General features: G+C 35.6%; 1 protein-coding gene across 1 annotated transcript in view; it reads left to right on the forward strand.

Moving 5' to 3' along the window:
- The window catches only part of LOC123552750 (brefeldin A-inhibited guanine nucleotide-exchange protein 3-like), a 55,885-nt gene extending 36,275 nt beyond the window's left edge, over nucleotides 1-19,610 (forward strand). Inside the window, exons 23-31 of the mRNA XM_053542096.1 lie at nucleotides 136-333; nucleotides 2,760-2,877; nucleotides 5,708-5,936; nucleotides 6,393-6,523; nucleotides 10,448-10,557; nucleotides 10,957-11,802; nucleotides 12,292-12,611; nucleotides 13,048-17,823; nucleotides 18,844-19,610. Coding sequence (XP_053398071.1) covers nucleotides 136-333; nucleotides 2,760-2,877; nucleotides 5,708-5,936; nucleotides 6,393-6,523; nucleotides 10,448-10,557; nucleotides 10,957-11,802; nucleotides 12,292-12,611; nucleotides 13,048-13,269 — 2,174 coding nt within the window. The 3' untranslated portion in view covers nucleotides 13,270-17,823; nucleotides 18,844-19,610. The remainder of the gene's footprint in view (nucleotides 1-135; nucleotides 334-2,759; nucleotides 2,878-5,707; nucleotides 5,937-6,392; nucleotides 6,524-10,447; nucleotides 10,558-10,956; nucleotides 11,803-12,291; nucleotides 12,612-13,047; nucleotides 17,824-18,843) is intronic.
- The last annotated feature ends 451 nt before the right edge of the window (nucleotides 19,611-20,061 follow it).

Here is a 20,061-nt window from a genome sequence, read left to right on the forward strand (position 1 = left end):
CTCTCAGACTGCTGATTTCTTAGTAAATTAATCTATCCTAGGTTTATATAAAGCTTCTCACTGCTTAGTAAATTTCAGATACATGTGTCATAGCAATTTTTGATGTGATACTAGTGTACATTTTGTATTTTACAGAGGACAGCAAGCCAGAGACATCAGACTGTAATATTGCCATCAGTTTAGATGAGTTAGACAATCATACAGGAATACTACATGTCTGGTTCCTGATGCTAGAGGGTCTGTCTGGGGCCATCTGTGCCTGTCCTAGGTCCTACCAACCTCACACCATGGAAACCATGTTTGATTTGTTAAGATCTGCCTCACATGTTCCAGGTAAGCAGCATGTTTTGATAGCTACCTATATCTGACTTGGATCGTACTTGCCCGCACAGTGATCCTGTTTGAATTGTTGAGATCTGCTTTCCATGAATGGATTGGCTGTCCACATAAACTTAAAAATCTGTCTGTTTCTGATTTTGCTTGTTGTAGATCATACCATTCCGTAGGTGTTATGTGTAGTCTTGACGGCATTCCATCTATTTAGCTTATTTCATGACAGAAGTTTTTAGATCATTGTAGAGGAAACAGAATGAATTATGTCCTGTTGTAACACACTTAGCAATGTTTTTACTGTTATTCTATTTGTTTAATTTTTTTTGGTGACTGGAAGTAAACTTGCAGTTGACTCATAAATCAGCTTTGTATCTAATATGAAATATCTGAAAAGTGACAATGTCTCTGTGTTTTCAGGTCAAAGTTGTTGGTACAGTAGAATCATACTGTTTCCATGTGAGTATGTTTACGGTCAGTAGCAGAAGTTTGGTTCTGGAACGGGGACAATTTTAAACAATGTTGGGAATACTACAGATTCTCGTTGTTGATTGCTGCATGACTTTAAGGTGAGCCTTTTTTCTGGATCGAAGGTTATATGACTTTTGAGTTTGGAGACCAGTCTGGTAACTCCTTACATTTGATTGGCTGTTCTTAAGCTCAAATTTGATTTGACCAAGTGAAAGCTAATAGACTGGTACTAACAACATGTTTATATTTGGACCTGGATTTAGTACATGGCTCATCTTTGTACCCGACAACAGTTGTAAGGGGGGGTATACTGTTTCAGTTGTCTGTTGTCTGTCTTGTGTCTGTCCGTAGACGCAATCTGTCGCACAATCTTTCCATATCCCTTGACAGAATTTAAATGAAAACTTACACAAAGCAGACCAACAGTAGTTGTGCATGGGCATTTAGTTCTTTTAGAAAAAAGTTGGCAGAGTTATGGGCTTTGTTTTTTGTTCACTATCTATATACATGACACAATTTGTGCGCAAATTCTCTATCCTGAACACAATTTAATGAAACTTCACAAATGATCATACCAACAGTATTGTGCATGGGCATGTTAGGTTCTTTGAAAAAAAATTGGCAGAGTTATGGGATTTGTTTTTTGTTACCAATATATACATAGACACATCTGGGCACCTTCTATCCCCTTGACACATTAATGAACTTACACAAGTGATCAGTACCAACAGGTTGTGCGGCATGTAGGTTCTTAGAAAAAAAATTGCAGAGTTAGGCTTTGTTTTTGGTTAACTACTAATCATGACACAATCTTGCGTGCTCCATCTTCTCATCCCCTTGACACAATTTAATGAAACTTCACACAAGTGATCAGTAACAACAGTAGTTGTGCATGGGGCATGTTAGGTTCTTTCAGAAAAAAAATTTGCAGAGTTATGGGACTTTGTTTTTGTTACTATACTGTATACATAGACACAATCTTGTACGCACCATCTCTCCTCATCCACTTGACACAATTTAATAAAACTTCACACAAGTGATCAGTAACAACAGTAGTTGTACATAGGGCATGTTAGGTTCTTTCAGCGACAAAATTTGCAGAGTTATGGGACTTTGTTTCTTGTTAACATACTATGTACATACAGTCTGCATATGCAATCTTGTGCGTGCCTGATCTACCAAACCCTTACACACAATTTAATGAAACTTCACACAAGTGATCAGTACCAACCCTAGTTGTGCATGGTGCATGTTACATTCTTTTAGATAAATATTCTGCATAGTTATGGGACTTTGTTTTTTGTTACTATACTGTATACATACAGTCTATATACATACAGTCCACATAATTATGCAATCTTGTGTGCGTCAAATTGCAATGTACTGTGTCAGTGCATGCGGGGGGTACATTCATCACCTTTAGTGATAGCTCTAGTTTATATTATTTAAATATTGTTATAGACATGTTCTTCATCAATGCTTGATATTTTATTTTTCAAGACACAAAAATACAAATTTGATTTAAAGTGGTACAAAATAAAAAAAACAAGGTTGCATAGATCTTGGTCAAAATTTGAAGCAGTTTATTAATTTGGCCAATAACTTTAAAGGGGCATATCACCAGGTGTGAACGAAAAAATATCAATATTTGTTACTTTAAACAGGAATGTCTAAATTTCAAAAATCAAAAATTAATAGATGGCTTCCTCCATATGTAACAGACTACACAGATATTTCTGTTGGCAATTTCTGTCAATAACTCACTGAAGCACTCCGACGAAGGTTCTTTCTTTTAAAAAAATGACAAGCACCGTTAAAGATTGTTTTCCCAAGAATATTTTTATGATTACGCAAAAGCCTTTCTGACGAAAATCAGTCAGTATGGTTTACTGTAGTAAGATTATGTAATTCCTTCAAAAAGTATATGAAATATCAAAAAAAGGTATTGTTTATTGTAGATGATGAGAAAGTGTGTAGAATGATAGAAGAAGTATTGAAACAACTCCTGATAGTTCTCACAGAATGTGTGGCTCAACCATTTGAAGTAATCTCAAGATTAGGGTGTTCTTGTATCAGGTAAATACTTGTTTTTGTTAGCTCACCTGTCACAAAGTGACAAGGTGAGCTTTTGTGATCGCGCGGTGTCCGTCGTCCGTCCGTCAGTCCGTGCGTGCGTCCGTAAACTTTTGCTTGTGACCGCTCTAGAGGTCACATTTTTCATGGGATCTTTATGAAAGTTGGTCAGAATGTTCATCTTGATGATATCTAGGTCAAGTTTGAAACTGGGTCACGTGCCTTCAAAAACTAGGTCAGTAGGTCTAAAAATAGAAAAACCTTGTGACCTCTCTAGAGGCTATATATTTCAAAAGATCTTCATGAAAATTAGTCAGAATGTTCATCTTGATGATATCTAGGTCAAGTTCAAAACTGGGTGACGTGCCATCAAAAACTAGGTCAGTAGGTCTAGAAATAGAAAAACCTTGTAACCTCTCTAGAGGCCATATATTTCAAAAGATCTTCATGAAAATTGGTCAGAACATTCACCTTGATGATATCTAGGTCAAGTTCGAAACTGGGTCATGTGCCATCAAAAACTAGGTCAGTAGGTCTAAAAATAGAAAAACCTTGTGACCTCTCTAGAGGCCATATTTTTCATGGGATCTGTATGAAAGTTGGTCTGAATGTTCAACTTGATGATATCTAGGTCATGTTCGAAACTGGGTCTCGTGCGGTCAAAAACTAGGTCAGTAGGTCTAAAAATAGAAAAACCTTGTGACCTCTCTAGAGGCCATATATTTCAAAAGATCTTCATGAAAATTGGTCAGAATGTTCACCTTGATATCTAGGTCAAGTTCGAAACTGGGTCACGTGCCTTTAAAAACTAGGTCAGTAGGTCTAAAAATAGAAAAACCTTGTGACCTCTCTAGAGGCCATATATTTCACAAGATCTTCATGAAAATTGGTCAGAATGTTCACCTTGATGATATCTAGGTCAAGTTCGAAACTGGGTCACGTGCCATCAAAAACTAGGTCAGTAGGTCAAATAATAGAAAAACCTTGTGACCTCTCTAGAGGCCATATTTTTCATGGGATCTGTATGAAAATTGGTCTGAATGTTCATCTTAATGATATCTAGGTCAAGTTCGAAAGTGGGTCACGTGCCATCAAAAACTAGGTCAGTAGGTCTTGAAATGGAAAAACCTTGTGATCTCTCTTAAGGCCATATTTTTCATGGGATCTGTATGAAAATTGGTCTGAATGTTTATCTTGATGATATCTAGGTCAAGTTTGAAACAGGGTCATATGCAGTCAAAAACTAGGTCAGTAGGTCTAAAAATAGAAAACTCTTGTGACCTCTCTAGAGGCCGTACTTGTGAATGGATCTCCATAAAATTTGTCAGAATTTTTATCTTGATGATATCTAGGTCAAGTTTGAAACGGGGTCACGTGCCTTAAAAAACTATGTCAGTAGGTCAAATGATAAAAAAACCTTGTGACCTCTCTAGAGGCCATACTTTTCATAGGATCTGTATGAAAGTTGGTCTGAATGTTCATCTTGATGATATCTAGGTCAAGTTTGAAACTAGGTCAACTGCGGTTAAACACTAGGTCAGTAGGTCTAAACTTATTAAAATCTTTTGACCTCTCTAGAGGCCATATTTTTTTCAATGGATCTTCATGAAAATTAGTCTGAATGTTCACCTTGATGATATCTAGGTCAGTTTCGAAACTGGGTTACGTGCGGTCAAAAACTAGGCCAGTAGGTATAAAAATAGAAAAACCTTGTGACCTCTCTATAGGCCATATTTTTCTTGAGATCTTCATGAAATTTAGTGAGAATGTTCACCTTGATGATATCTAGATAAAGTTCAAAACAGGGTCACGTACCTTCGAAAACTAGGTCAATAGATCAAATAATAGAAAAACGTTGTGACCTCTCTAGAGACCATATTTTTCAATGGATCTTCATGAAAATTGGTCAGAATTTTTATCTTGATAATATCTAGGTCAAGTTCAAAACTGGGTCACATGAGCTCAAAAACTAGGTCACTATGTCAAATAATAGAAAAAACGACGTCATACTCAAAACTGGGTCATGTGGGAAGAGGTGAGCGATTCAGGACCATCATGGTCCTCTTGTTTGTTTGTTCGGGTTTTGTTGGGTTGTAATATTGCACCAACACAGTGATAGGTCATACAGTTCTTTCCGGGTCCCAGTCCGGGCATTATTTCAGGCACGATCAGGTACCTCAGTAGAACCACAGACATTCCGTAGGCAAGCTGGATGGCTTCCTCACATGGTAGGTTCCGAACCCACTCCTTTGAAGAGCAAGTGATTTGAAGTTGGTAAATATATAGCAGAAAGTTCCATTTACGGGATTTCATACCAGGGACTTTGGAATGTTTACGGTTGCAAACTGTGTTTTTCTTGTCACAGCTGTTAAGGGGTTGTAAATTTCAATGTCTTTCAAGTGAACAAACCACCTGGCTGCTTATGGATGGGCAATGGTTCTACTCAGTTGCTGGCAGACACCTAAGATAATGTCTGTTCTTTATAATACAGATAATTGTATGCATGTAGGACAAGTATACTGGATTAAAACAATCATGAATGAAATGTATCCCTGATGAAGGTCTAATTTTACTCAACACCAGTAGGATTAAATAAAAGTTTAAGTTATGTTTGGCATGTGGTTTTGTATTCCATTTTTCTTTCTTATAATTTATGGACTAAAACAAGATTGATTACTATTTATGTTGATAGGGCTGTTGTTAATAACTGGTTTAAAATCACTCTGAAGCTAAGGGCAAAGGTTAAGCTTCCAGCTGAAATAGTGGAAGACAATCATAGTTGACCCCAGGGATAAAAAAAATCTTTGCTACGGTATGTATATTTTCTCAACAGGCATATTTTGTTGAGCGCACACACAGATTTCACTGAGGGAATGTGGAAGATTGTGATCGACAGTTTAGAAAATGCTCTAGATGTCACGACGTACTGCCTACGTCAGCTTATGCTGCTGTTCAAGACAAACTCGGAGAATTTTTACGGGGATATAGGTCAGGTTAAAGTGGCAACTAGGAAAGATTGCACGATGATGGAGTTTGTTCGAATATGGCATTTAGCACAACAGGTTTGGAATATTCATATGTAATGAGGTTTCCAAGATATATCTTTTCATTAGATATGAAGAGTAATTTTACACTTTTTATTTTCGTAACTTTGTTGATCTTTCTCATGTAAATTCCAGAACACTTATTACATGGCTTGGTAGTTTAAAGTCAAAACTATTGGCCCATGGTCTTCGGGTCTCTGGGGGATGAATAGTTTTGATTGTTTACTGGCTAGCAATTAAGTAAGTGTGTAATATTGTTTATATGACAGGTGTTCTTACTAGATAAAGAAAGAAAAAAGTTTCAAATTGTTGATCTTTCTCCTGTAAAAATCTACCTTAAATTGTTGTCTTAATTCACAGCTTGTTCAGCTGTAACAGCTGAATTCTGCAAAACATCAAATCACCTTAACTGTATTTGCATGACCTAAGAAAAACAGGAGCAAACAAGAGAGGGTTATATTGCTTATGTTTCAGGTGTTTCTGTTAGATAGTCAAGTGAGTGTTGAAGTACCGTCAGTGGACAGTACTGAGGACAAGTCCTACGTGTTCCTGCTGTATCCTCCGGGGTACGAGAATAGTCTAAACCCTGATCATATCTTAGCCAGGTAAATATTAGTTATATCACTTGCATATTTTATGTTGTTTGTATATAAGTTTATTTATAGTCGCCAATGGTAACCCATATGGGTAACCCTTTCAGAAGACTGCTAGTCGTGTTGGTTGGAGGACAGTGCAAGATACTGAAGACGCTCCAATTTCAGAAGCTTAACTGGCTCTTTAGCATTACAGGTGTAAAGCACCCATATACGGGACACTTAGCTCAATGTTACTAATTTTAGTTAGACGAGTTTAGGCTCAAACTCTTGATCACTGGTTTCATAACAATACTTTATACACTATTCAGCCGTGCAACTCTGATGCCATAGTAAAGGGCTTTATTAGCTCACCTGTCACAAAGTGACAAGGTGAGCTTTTGTGATCGCGTAGCGTCCGTTCGTCCGTCCATAAACTTTTGCTTGTGACCACTCTAGAGGTCACATTTTTCATGGGAACTTTATGAAATTTTGTCAGAATGTTCACCTTAATGATATCTAGGTCAAGTTTGAAACTGGGTCACGTGCGGTCCAAAACTAGGTCAGTAGGTCTAAAAATAGAAAAACCTTGTGACCTCTCTAGTGGCCATACTTTTCAATGGATCTTCATGAAAATTGGTCAGAATGTTCACCTTGATGATATCTAGGTCAAGTTCGAAACTGGGTCACGTGCCCTCAAAAACTAGGTCAGTAGGTCTAAAAATAGAAAAACCTTGTGACCTCTCTAGAGGCCATATATTTCACAAGATCTTCATGAAAATTGATCAGAACGTTCACCTTGATGATATCTAGATCAAATTCGAAACGAGGTCACGTGCCATCAAAAACTAGGTCAGTAGGTCAGATAATAGAAAAACCTTGTGACCTCTCTAAAGGCCATATTTTTCATGGGATCTGTATGAAAGTTGGTCTGAATGTTCATCTTGATGATATCTAGGTCAAGTTCGAAACTGGGTCACGTGCCTTCAAAAACTAGGTCAGTAGGTCTAAAAATAGAAAAACCTTGTGACCTCTCTAGAGGCCATACTTTTAAATGGATCTTCATGAAAATTGGTCAGAATGTTCACCTTGATGATATCTAGATCAAGTTCGAAACTGGGTCACGTGCCTTCAAAAACTAGGTCAGTAGGTCTAAAAATAGAAAAAACCTTGTGACCTCTCTAGAGGCCATTGTTTTCATGGGATTTGTATGAAAGTTGGCCTGAATGTTTAACTTGATGATATATAGGTCAGGTTTGAAACTGGGTCAACTGCAATCAAAAACTAGGTCAGTAGGTCTTGAAATGGAAAAACCTTGTGACCTCTCTAGAGGGGTATGGCCATACCCTTGAATGGATCTTCATGAAAATTGGTCAGAATGTTCACCTTGATGATATCTAGGTCAGTGTTGAAACTGGGTCACGTGCCTTCAAAAACTAGGTCAGTAGGTCAAATAATACAAAAACCTTGTGACCTCTCTAGAGGCCATACTTTCCATGGGATCTGTATGAAAGTTGGTCTGAATGTTCATCTGCAGTCAAAAACTAGGTCATTAGGTCCAAAATTAGAAAAATCTTTTGACCTCTCTTGAGGCCATATTTTTCAATGGATCTTCATGAAAATTGATCTGAATGTTCACCTTGATGATATCTAGGTCAGTTTCGAAACTGGGTCACATGCGGTCAAAAACTAGGCCAGTAGGTATAAAAATAGAAAAACCTTGTGACCTCTCTAGAGGCCATATTTTTCATGAGATCTTCATGAAAATTAGTGAGAATGTTCATCTTGATGATATTAGGTAAAGTTCAAAACAGGGTCACGACTTCGAAAACTAGGTCATAGGTCAAATAATAGAAAAACCTTGTGACCTCTCTAGAGACCATATTTTTCAATGGATCTTCATGAAAATTGGTCAGAATTTTTATCTTGATAATATCTAGGTCAAGTTCAAAACTGGGTCACATGAGCTCAAAAACTAGGTCACTATGTCAAATAATAGAAAAAATCGACGTCATACTCAAAACTGGGTCATGTGGGAAGAGGTGAGCGATTCAGGACCATCATGGTCCTCTTGTATGTTATACCTGTGGCACCTTGAATCTACAATAAAATGAAATATTCTGTGCTTATCTTCTTTGTTTGTTAGTTCTCATTAGAATATTAAATTATGTAGTTAATGAAAACATTGCTAATATAATGATTTTGCTGTGTAACAAATGGCTTGCACAGATCTTGGTCATGCCAAATCTGTATTTAAAGAAAATATAGTTAACTGGGGAATAAACTTCAGAAAGACAGAAACTTTCTTGAAAATAACAAACTATTATCTATGTGGGGTTTGTGGGGTCTATTTTTCATTGATTTTGAAATTTTGTCTGATTTAAAAAAATCAAATTCCATGGTACAAAATGAAAGGTAAAATAGCTGTTTTAGTGGGTGGGGGAGAAAAGCATTCATGCAAACAAAGTTGAATGCTTTCACATTACCTCTTTGATATTGCAATAAAGGTACATTTTGTATTACTTTAAGTAATTTTTTGAATTATACATTAGTTGATAGTGTTATAATGCAGTGACCCACAAATGAAAAAAGGGATACATTAAATTTTTTGGCCAAGATTATTAAGTTTGAAGAAAACAATAATTTTAAAGAATACACTATACTATATTCAACATTACAGGGCATTTACAAATTCTGATGAGGCACCAGTTGGGTAAGATATCAGAGGGTGATAGTTTCCTTGGTGTAGGGTTAATTGCTTGTGATTACCTATAAATGCTTTCTGACAGATCTGCTTTTACAGGTTTTGGAAGAGGCACCTGCACAGTAACATATTAAGATGGTGAAAGTTTGCCACTTAGTGGGTAATTTGTTTGACACTATTGCCTGTTTATTATAGGTTCACTGTAGCTGGCTTTCAGGGGAAATATGTTAGAGGGTGATAGTTTCTGTGGTGATGGGTTAATTGTTTGTGATTAATGCTTTTTGATAGATCTGCTTTTATAGGTTTTTTAAGAAACACCATTACAATAAAGTTTCTGAAGAGACACCATCTTAATGAAGTATACAGATGGTGATAGTTTCCCACTTAGTGGGCATGTTGCTTGACACTGTTGCTTGTTTATTATAACTTCACAGTAGGTTGCAGTGGAGGAAATATATTAGAGGGTGATAGTTCCTTTGGTAGCAGGTATTTGCTTGACATTAAAGCTTTTCTTATAGGAAATTTTTTTGTAGCATCACCATGTTAAGATATCATATGTTAGTTTCTGAGGTTGTGAGTACATGTATTTGCTTGACATTTAAGTTTTTATTTTAGGAAAGTTCTTTAAGGCACCAAAGTGGGGATCATTGTTTGAAATTACAGCTTGTTAAAGGACTGTATTTATTGCTTTCACAGCTGCAAGTTGACTGTAGAAGTAAATCAAATACTGAAATCACATTTCTTGTGCAAACTTTGTTTTCATTTTACTAACGGAAGTAGATTTGCTGGGGATGACATAATTATGCTTCTGTAACAGGGGGGATTCTGTATGCAAGTCAGGTGAATTAAAATCTTTCTAGAATATGATTACATAATACTGGTAAATAACTGTCGCAAAATGAAAGAAAAGTGGAAGGTGATAGTCTTTAATCATGGTGTGTTTCTAGAATCTGAAAAGGAATTAACATGGAAATATCTGTTTTGAGAGACACAGATAAGAGCAATACATAGATAATGATTCAGCGTTGTTATATTTTCTGGTCTTTTGGGATCATGGAATCTACTCCGTGTTAATGGGTAATAGAGTTTGGCTTAAGCCAGTGCTAGTGGGTGTGAGGGCTGTTGCACACTCCACTACATTTCATAAGCAGACTCAATCAAACTAAGTCTGCTACTATTTTGCTTGGTTGCATTCTAAAAGGATCTTACAGATTTTATTATAAGGTTAAGAGAAGTATTTTCTGTCTTTACAGAGTCCCATTTCGCAGTATAGTAGTTGGCCTGTTGTCTCACCAGCTACTGTTGCAGACTGTAGGGTGTATACTTCTAGAGGGCACGGATACTCCAGATAGTCATATGCCAGGTACTAGTGGTGAACTTAAAGTGTTTTATTGTTAGACTGAAAGTTTCTGAAATTTTCTTTTTTCTGTTTACGAAACAATTGGATAGAAATTGGCTCTCATAGAATACAGTGCATTGCCACTTAACTTTTCCATTAACCTGTTTGTTAATAGGAATATTGCATTTTGAGCCATTATTATATTTGACATTCAAAAGTTAAAGGAATCATAGATCTAGCAAATATTCAAATGATTTTGTCTGTCCGTAATTTCACCACAAGGGTGTATGTTTTTATTTTATTTAAGCAATATTTCATGTTCATTCTGATACTCAGGTGAGCAACATGACACCAGTAACATTTGTTTGCTGTATAAGAGAATTTCAGACTCATAACAAGGAAGTATTTCTCAATATTTTTCAGGAATGTTATCACAGTTGGCTACAAAACATGTCATGCAACTGCTGGAATGTCTTCGTAACTCCTACAAGCTGGCCTGCGAGTTCGACACCCGTCCAGGCCTCAAGTTTCTCGTGCAGAAAGTGGCTCACACCCCAGTAGCTGTGAACCTCTACAAACAGGCTGGAGCCAGTATGGTATTCTACATACATACACTTATCAAGATATGCGCAAATATACCCGACCTAGATAAAGAAATAGTAAGAGCTCTCCTGTTAAAGGAAACAAAAAATGTAACTTCTGAAGATGACGAAATAGCAGACGACACTAGCCCAAGTCAGGAAACGGGAATAGTTGATAAATCAGATGAAGAAAGTGGTAACCATGGCAATATTCCAAGTAATGACTCAGAAATAAGCAAGTCTTCCAAGTCTGATAATTCTGTAGAAGAGGAGTCAAATGACACTGCAGCAGTTGGAGAATCTGAAAAAGGTAAAATTGTCGGGGACACTGCGGAGAAAAAAGGTGCTAAACTTACAGATAATGCCAAAGTGACTGAAAACAGTGTGGAATTGTGTAGCCAAATTATCATTAATAATCCTAAAATGTTTGTTTCCCAGCTTAAAACAGTCTGTGATGAGTTGTGCCAAACGTATATAGACATTCTGTATGATAAATCGGGAACCAGTTGTGTTGATTCAATGTCTGACCAACAGTTGTTTTTCCTGATTGCACAACCGGATGAGTTCCCAGAACTTCCAGCCAAACATAAAGTTGATGCAAACCAGTTGAGCAAAGAACTTGAAGAGACCCAGGCCCGCTTACAAGGTCAAGGTCAAATTGTTCCATTGCAGGCTGTCAGTGTTCAAGGTAAGAAATGAACTTAACTGTGCTAGTATATGTCTGTGTTAGGTGAAGTTAGATATATGAATTCAGTGGTGAAAAGTCACAACATGTCACAATACGTTTTTGTTTGACTTAAAACCCAACAGCAGAACAATGTCAGGAATTTTATCAGAATTTCATATGTTGTCAATCTGATTATGGAATCTGTTAAAATAAAATCAATGTTTGATCTGATATTCTGAAATTATGTAATTATGTGGGCAGGAAATTTCGTGGACTTGGCCTAATGGCTATTTCATGTGGATATGACTTTGTTGATTTTGACCTTTGAACATTAAACAAATGGGAATTTTACAACTTCATTGGGATTAGATTTTGTAGATTGACTCAACTATAGGATCCACAAAAACAAGTCTCCCATGTAAATTAATGACTTTTGCAGTACTTTCTTTTAAATTGAGGTCTCTAATATTCATATAATTAATTATTATAATATAATAGAATTATTTGCAGAGAATGGCTCTACAGTGTCCCCAGTAGCCAAACAGGAAAAAGAATCAGTATTACCTCCCTTGAGTCCAGTCCACTCCCATACAAAGAGTAAGCGAGAAATGAGAACAGAACAAGAAAGTCGTGTCTATAATCTGGCTACAGACAAACTCATAAAAAACCTTATGACAGAGTACAAGAAAAGAAAGAATCAGAATGCTATGCCAACTTTTGCCAAAGTGAACAAGAAAGATAACTCTGACAAGAAACTAAAGAAAAAACAAGGTTCCAGTGATCCAGTTGAACAGGTTATTGAGGAACAACAGCACACGTCAATTATGAAGGTATATATACATATACATATGTAATAGAATAAGCCTTGTGGCATAGTTGCTTAGTCAACCAACTACATACCACTTGCAGTGTACTTGTATGGGTACGAGTCTAACCATGGTTGAAATAATTTATCCAGAAAGTTTACTTATTCAGATAGTTTTATTCCATCCCCCTGCCTACTTATGTCTAAATTAATGACCATAAGGGCCTCTGGGCCTTTCTTCACCCTTTAATTTAGAAAGTAACCATTTGACCTTAGTTTCACAAGTTACCTCTATCATTATTTTGATGTGTGAATATTTAAAATGTGCATAGCTTAACTGTTTTAAAATAATAGAGGGAATGCATTAATTTAGTTTTCTTTAGAAATATGGACCTTTTTATTGCACATTTAATTTATCACACTGTGCCTTCTGCTATATTAACAAAATTATTTCATTTCAGGACAGTGAAGCTCACTTGCAGTCTTGGACAGAGTTGCTGTGTACAATCCTTGGTTTATTTGACCAGTTAGATGACAGGAAGTTCACAACACTCCTCCCTGCAGTATTTGAATGTGTCAATCATCTCATATGCCACGCCCATGACATGAGATTGAGGGAGGAGCTAGCACGATGGTTGCACCGAGTTGGAGATATCTATACTCTTGGTCCTAAAATGGAATAGTTCATTTATTATAGCTTCATCGGAAAGATTTTAATTTGTATTTCCAAATAAATAAATAAAAAATGAAAGTCATACATATTTGACTAGGTAGAATAGCTAGGTTGTCAGGGGTTTTATTTTAATGATTTAGTTTGTTAGTAGGCCAGACTTTTACCTGTCAACTTTTACTAGTTTGGTATTAAAGATAATCATACATACTTTATAAAACTGATCAGTTGTCTGTGTTTCAAAGCAAAGCATGCTATAAAATAGATTTTTTGGCTTTTAAATTTGTTAATATTTGGAATGCAAACAAAAAGGAAAAATGTGTCTGACACCCAACTGTAGAAGTTTACTAGTCGGCATAGATGACAATCTTAGTCTGGTTTGCTAGAGTAATGTCAAACCGAGGTTGTATATTTCTAACATTTGTTTGAGTAAAAATGATTGTTTTTAGAGATTGGGAGTTTTTTTTGTATTAGATATCCAATGTTTACCATTAGTATTTCTGTCACTAGTACTTAAAAAGTAAAAGAAATTTCATTTCATTCATTGTATTATGTGCATAACCTGGTTACTGGATTTTTATTGGCAATATAGCTAGTGCTGAAAACTTTTTCCAGATGTGTTACTTCTACTAGGCTTTATTGCATGAATTTTGGGGACATATTGCTTTTATCATTTATGTCTCTATGTCTGTCACATCATGTCAGCTCCATTAAAGTCTTCAGCACAGTAGTGAATTGACAAGGCAGGTTGTTTATGGTATCAAAGTTAAAAAGTAGATAAGTAAAGACTTCATTTTTAAAGGGTTAATCATTAAGCTTGATTAGCACAGATCTTAACTTTCAGCCATATGGAATTGATTCAGTGGTCATTATAATATATAGAGGTTTTTGTCGAGCCCGCTTGTGGAAGCGAAGACATAGTTGTGCAAATGGCTGTTCGGGGAATGTGTGTGCATGCATCTGTGCATCCATCTTTGTTTGTCCGGACCATAACTTTGACATGCATGAAGTAATCATGTTTATATTTATGTTTCCCCCCCACTGGGGGTGACATATTGTTTTTGCCCTGTCAGTCCGTCACACTTCATATCCGATCAAGAACTGGAGAACCATTTGACCTAGAACCTTCAAACCTCATAAGATGGCAGGGCTTATGGATTAGACAACCCCTATTGTTTTTGGGGTCACTCCATCAAAGGTCAAGGTCACAGGGGCCTGAATATGAAAAACCATATCCGATCAGTAACTTGAGAATCACTTGACCCAGAATGTTGAAACTTCATAGGATGATTGGTCATGCAGAGTAGATGACCTCTATTGATTTTGGGTTCACCCTGTTAAAGGTCAAGGTCACAGGGGCCTGAACATGGAAAACCATTTCCAATCAATAACTTGAGAACCACTTGACCCAGAATGTTGAAACTTCATAGGATGATTGGACAGGCAGAGTAGATGACACATATTGATTTTTGGGTCACTCTGTTGAAGGGCAAGGTCACAGGGGCCTGAACATGGAAAACCATTTCCGGTCAGTAACTTGTGAACCACTTGACCCAGAATGTTGAAACTTCATAGGATGATTGGACATGCAGAGTAGATGACCCCTTTTGATTTTGAGTCACTTTATTAAAGGTCAAGGTCGCAGCGGACAGAAAATGGAAATCCATTTCCGGTCAATAACTTGAGAACCATTTGACATAGAACCTTCAAACTTCATAGGGTGTTAGGACTTACAGAGGATGTTAACCTCAATGAGACAGAGTGTCATGCACAATCCTCAGGTTCCTTTATCAAAGGTCAAGGTCACAGTTGGAGGTCAAATGTCATGTCAGATCTTGTACAGCCCATAACTTTGACATGCATTGAGGAATCTTGTTTATATTTCGCATTAGTGTTAATCTCAGTGAGACAGAGTGTCCTGCACAAACGCCAGGTTCCTATCTAAAAGGTCAAGGTCACAGTTGGAGGTCAACGGTCATGTCAGATCTTGTCCGGCCCATAACTTGGCCATGCATTGAGGAATCTTGTTTATATTTGGCATGAATGTTTAACTCAATGAGACGGACTCTATCTCGAAGGTCAAGGTCACAGTTAGGGGTCAAAGGGCGGGCTTGACATGTTGCCTGTTGGCATCTAATTGTTGGTAAACAAAAGTTTTGTAACCACTTTAAATTTTGAAATGAAAATTGTTGAGAGAATTTAGGGATGATTCAAAGTCAAGATGTTTACATTCACTGTATGTTTTGAAAAACAGCATTTATTTTTGTATAAAGAACATTGGTGCAATGGTATTAAGAGCACCCTTTCCACGAGATTGCATGTACCATCTCACGTCTTTCAAAAAAAATATATTTTGAATGAAAATCAGGAACTGCATTTTTATGGGAAGGCAAATTAAAATTGAACGTGGTTGGATGCTTTTGGCTGTTCTATTTAGATGTTGAAAAGAACGATATCCTGACATTTTTATATTCCGATACTTGTGGAAAGCAAACCACTTATTATTGTTGCAAGATACTGTAAAATTGTAAACATAAGAATAGAATGCTAGTGATGCAAGAAATCTCAATGTGGTTTATACCTGTCTTAAGGCACAAAAAATAACATTTAATTTTTAAGTAACTTTTCATGCCATTGTGACACAAATGAATGAGTCTTCAACTATAATTTAAAACACACATGAAAAGCAGAAACTCTTGTTATATTTTTGTTTTCATATTATTTTACATTCCATGTATTTTGCATTTGTCAGTCTGGAGGTGGCAATACTCATTTGTTGCAAACATGTAAATATATAACATTTTTTTGCATTTATAGATGAGAGATCTGAATTGTTTTTGTTTAAGATTTTATTTATCTGTTGCCATGATTTATTATTGTTACCCCTAGCAACAATCAGATTCTAGTCATTATCTTGTGAGGGATAAAACATATCTACTTTTCTTCCTACAGTCAGAGATATCAATGAGAGGTTTTGGATTATAAAGAAATTATTATATAGTGTTTCGTTTAAATTGTCTGTGGTGTAACATGGCTGGCTATTAGGTTCATCAAACTTGAAAAGAAAATGGTTAGTTGCACATATATATAATTTTCAGAATTTTTTTATATGAGACAGATTGTTAGTATATATGGCCATTAAAATATTGTGTAACAGAGGTTTTTGGCACCTCTATGGCTGAGTGGTTAAGGTTGCTGGCTTTGAAACACTTGCCTCTCAGTGCTGTTGGTTCGAACCCTCCCTTGAGGAACCCTCCTGTACGGGAGCTGTCCTGCTGGCCTATGGAATGTTTCTGGTTCTACTAAGATGCCCATGCATGCCTAATGTAATGTTGAGAGGGATGCCTGGAGTCTTCCTCCACTATGAAAAGCTGTAAAGTCACCATATCACCTTATAATTGTGTTGGTGTGACATTAAACCAAAGAAAAACAAAAATAGAGCTTTAAAGATTTTTCCAAAACCAGAGTTTTTATGTGAAGTTTATTTTAGGATTTTTTTTATGGCATCGGAATTATTTTAATTTAATTTCAACATAAAAGATAAACCTATTTTTCATACCTGATAAAAATACATATTACCTAATACATTTTAGTGAATTGTTATTAAATCATTTGTTTTGGCTGACACTTCTGATCTGTTTAGTTATAAGAAGGAATTAGTTCATTTATAAATATGTATTCGTTCATTAATGCATTTATATGATATTAACACAAATTAGTCAAGTGTTAGTAAATCTATATCTGGCAGAAATGACTTATTTTGTCATTTAATCTGTCTTTAGGTGTTAATAAAAATAAGTATTACTAATACTGGTAAACTTTAGTCTTGTGATCATAAGTAAAGATAAGGTGTTCTTAATAAGGTGTCAGAATTCATATTCTATTGTTTGGTAAATGAATATTTTTGTTGCTTGTCTCAGCAAAGTTCAGCGTTGTTACTTTCAAAACTTTTTCATAAAAAGATACCTTTAAAAGTTACATATATATTGATAATTTCTTATTAGGGGATTTTCTGTACTGTCAGGCAGTATAATTCTTTTAAACAATAACAGTTTTCCTTATTGTAAGGTGGTGTAAAGGTAGCTATTTATTTAGTTTCATACCTAATCTTTCATAATCTTATTTGTAAGTTATTTAAAAAATAATTTTGAATCTTGTAATCTTGTCCCCTTATCTAAGCAGATAGAGAACAGAAAAAGCTGTGAATTGAGAGGTTGCATGATAAATCCCTAGACAAGGTATGGCTGGACAGAAAAAAGACATTTGAAGTCGTACATTTTCACCACCAATTCATGTTGAGAAGTTCTCGGTTATATACATACAGAGAACACGTCAGTATTGGTGAAGAAAATGTTTTTAATATTAATAAAAGTTATGAAGTACATATACTGTATTTCTGTGTTGTGACTATACATTTTGTAGATTTTCATTGTAAATGATAATTTGTTGAATTGTGAACTCAGGTGATAGGTGCTTTTTAACTGCCAGGATTAATTTACATTTTAATTTTCCTCTTTTTCTAGCTACTTTACAGCATTTACAATAATTATGAAATTATTATATACTGGTTCGAGTCGTAAATTCGGCCACTTTTTGTGGTTTTTCATAAATATTTCTTTCTTTATACAACGGATTTGTACAAAATTTCTACCATATGTGCTTTAATACAAGCAACATTGATTGTTATCATTAACGGCCGTTTACAGTGTAGTAACAATAAAACCGCGCTTAAAATATCGGACAGGTTTAACCTCTACATTTTACCTTCTGGAGGTTGTAAATATTCGGCCACTTTTTAAACATGAAGATGGTTATATTTTCAACATTGTCATGGAAATAAATTGATGCTACAGCCAAAATTGTTCTATTTTCAACAAACTGCAATTAATATTCAATAGCATACCTCGTGGGAAATATTTGCCAACAGAAATTTTAAAAGCGCCTGCTATTCTTCTCACACCGGCATGACGTAGTTTAATTTTCACGTCACTGTTTATTACACATTCTAGCATAAAACTGCTGTTATTGTTATCTTTCGGGGTGTTTTAACAGGAGAGAAAACGTGTGTTAACAGAGAGATTCTCACGCTTACGTGCTGTTATAACATATTTTAACATATGCGCATTCCGTGGCAAAGCTTAAACGTATCAAGGCCCCAAAACGGATAATTCAACAGGAAATGACCTCAACGTGAAAAAACAACATAGACTGAACCGCGCATTTCATGGAAATGTAAAGACGTTCATTTATCTGCTTTTTACGCATTTTATGCTAGAATAGCGTTAACGCATGTTCTTTTCGTGTTATAACATCTTCAGAATCCCTCGGGCTTCAGCATAATCAAGTGCGTGCGATTACGTCACGCGACCCGCGAGACAAAATATTTGCTGTTTAGAGTACACAACTTTAGGTCAGGACAACTTTTTTTCTACTCACCTAAACTTGTTGTATTTTACCGACTTTGTTGCTAATGCAAGTGCTGGTGATTACACTGATGCGTTTTCAAGCATCTGGCTCCAAAAACAGCTTTAAAGTGGGTGGCCGAATATTTACGACCTGGCCGAATTTACGACTCGAACCAGTAAAGTCACATTATAAAACGTTGCTTAGACCTGTTATTGTTTTAAAGACTTATGATTTAGTAACTTTTATTACATGTTTGACTAGTGGAAGTGAAATAAAGCCACTACATAATCTTGGCATAAAGCTTCAACGTTGACATCGTTTTAAGTATAAGAGACGTTGGTCGAAGTATAGGTGACATAGGTTGAATTGACTTTGTTTATAAAATGTAAAGACAGAAGAAATTTTACTTTTCAGTAGGAAAGCTAACATGCTATAATAACAATATTACATTTGTGACTTTCCACATTGAATTTATCAAACTTGTTGAATAAAATTGAAAAAAATGCTCGGCAGAGCCTCACATTTTATTATTTTATTAAAATTGTTTAATAAATTCAATACGAAAAGACACTCATGTCTTATCCTCTATTTATATCATATTTTATATGTGTTCAGATACTTGCAAAGTTATAAACCATGCGAACGCTATTATCTATAGATTTAAGATTAAAATTGCCGTGTGTTCTCTATTTTCAGCCATACGTTAGTTCTTCATATTTCCATTTAAATCTTTCTTCATTGAAATAATATGTTTATGATTAAGAATTAAAATTGCTTACAAGAATGATATATTATTACAGATGTCTAAACTGCTGTTTTGAATTTAGATTATTATTCCTATTGTTAGTGGTTGTGGTTATCTCGTGTTATAGTGCAATAGTTTTATTGTGATTCATTCCTGAAATCCTTTAATATTATATTTACAAATAAAATAATTATTTCTCTTCAGTATGGCTTGTTATTATGTACAACTGTTATTTGATATCAGTTTATTGATTTCCATTCTACCCAGGCATTCTTGTTTCAAGAGCCTTCTTATGTTTATAAATACAAGCAGTTAAGGATTATGTGTTTTGATGGTAGAATGATTACATTCCCTCTTGTTGTATGGATTACATTTCCTCACTTAAGCCTGAACTTGTGTATGTTATGCATTCCTCCACCTCAGTCTGACCCTCTGCATGGATTACATTCCCTTACCTTTGCCTGAATATGTATGTGGATTACATTCCTGCACCTTACTGTGAACCCTGTATCACCTTAGCTTTACCATGTCTGAATTAAAGTCTCTCACTTTAGCCTGAACCATTACCCGCATCTGTAATATGGCTTATATTCACTAACCTTAGTCTGAACATGTATCCGAATTATATTTGCTAACCTTAGCCTGAACCTGTAT

The sequence above is a fragment of the Mercenaria mercenaria genome, chromosome 4, assembly GCF_021730395.1.
Source record: "Mercenaria mercenaria strain notata chromosome 4, MADL_Memer_1, whole genome shotgun sequence".
NCBI lineage: Eukaryota > Metazoa > Mollusca > Bivalvia > Venerida > Veneridae > Mercenaria > Mercenaria mercenaria.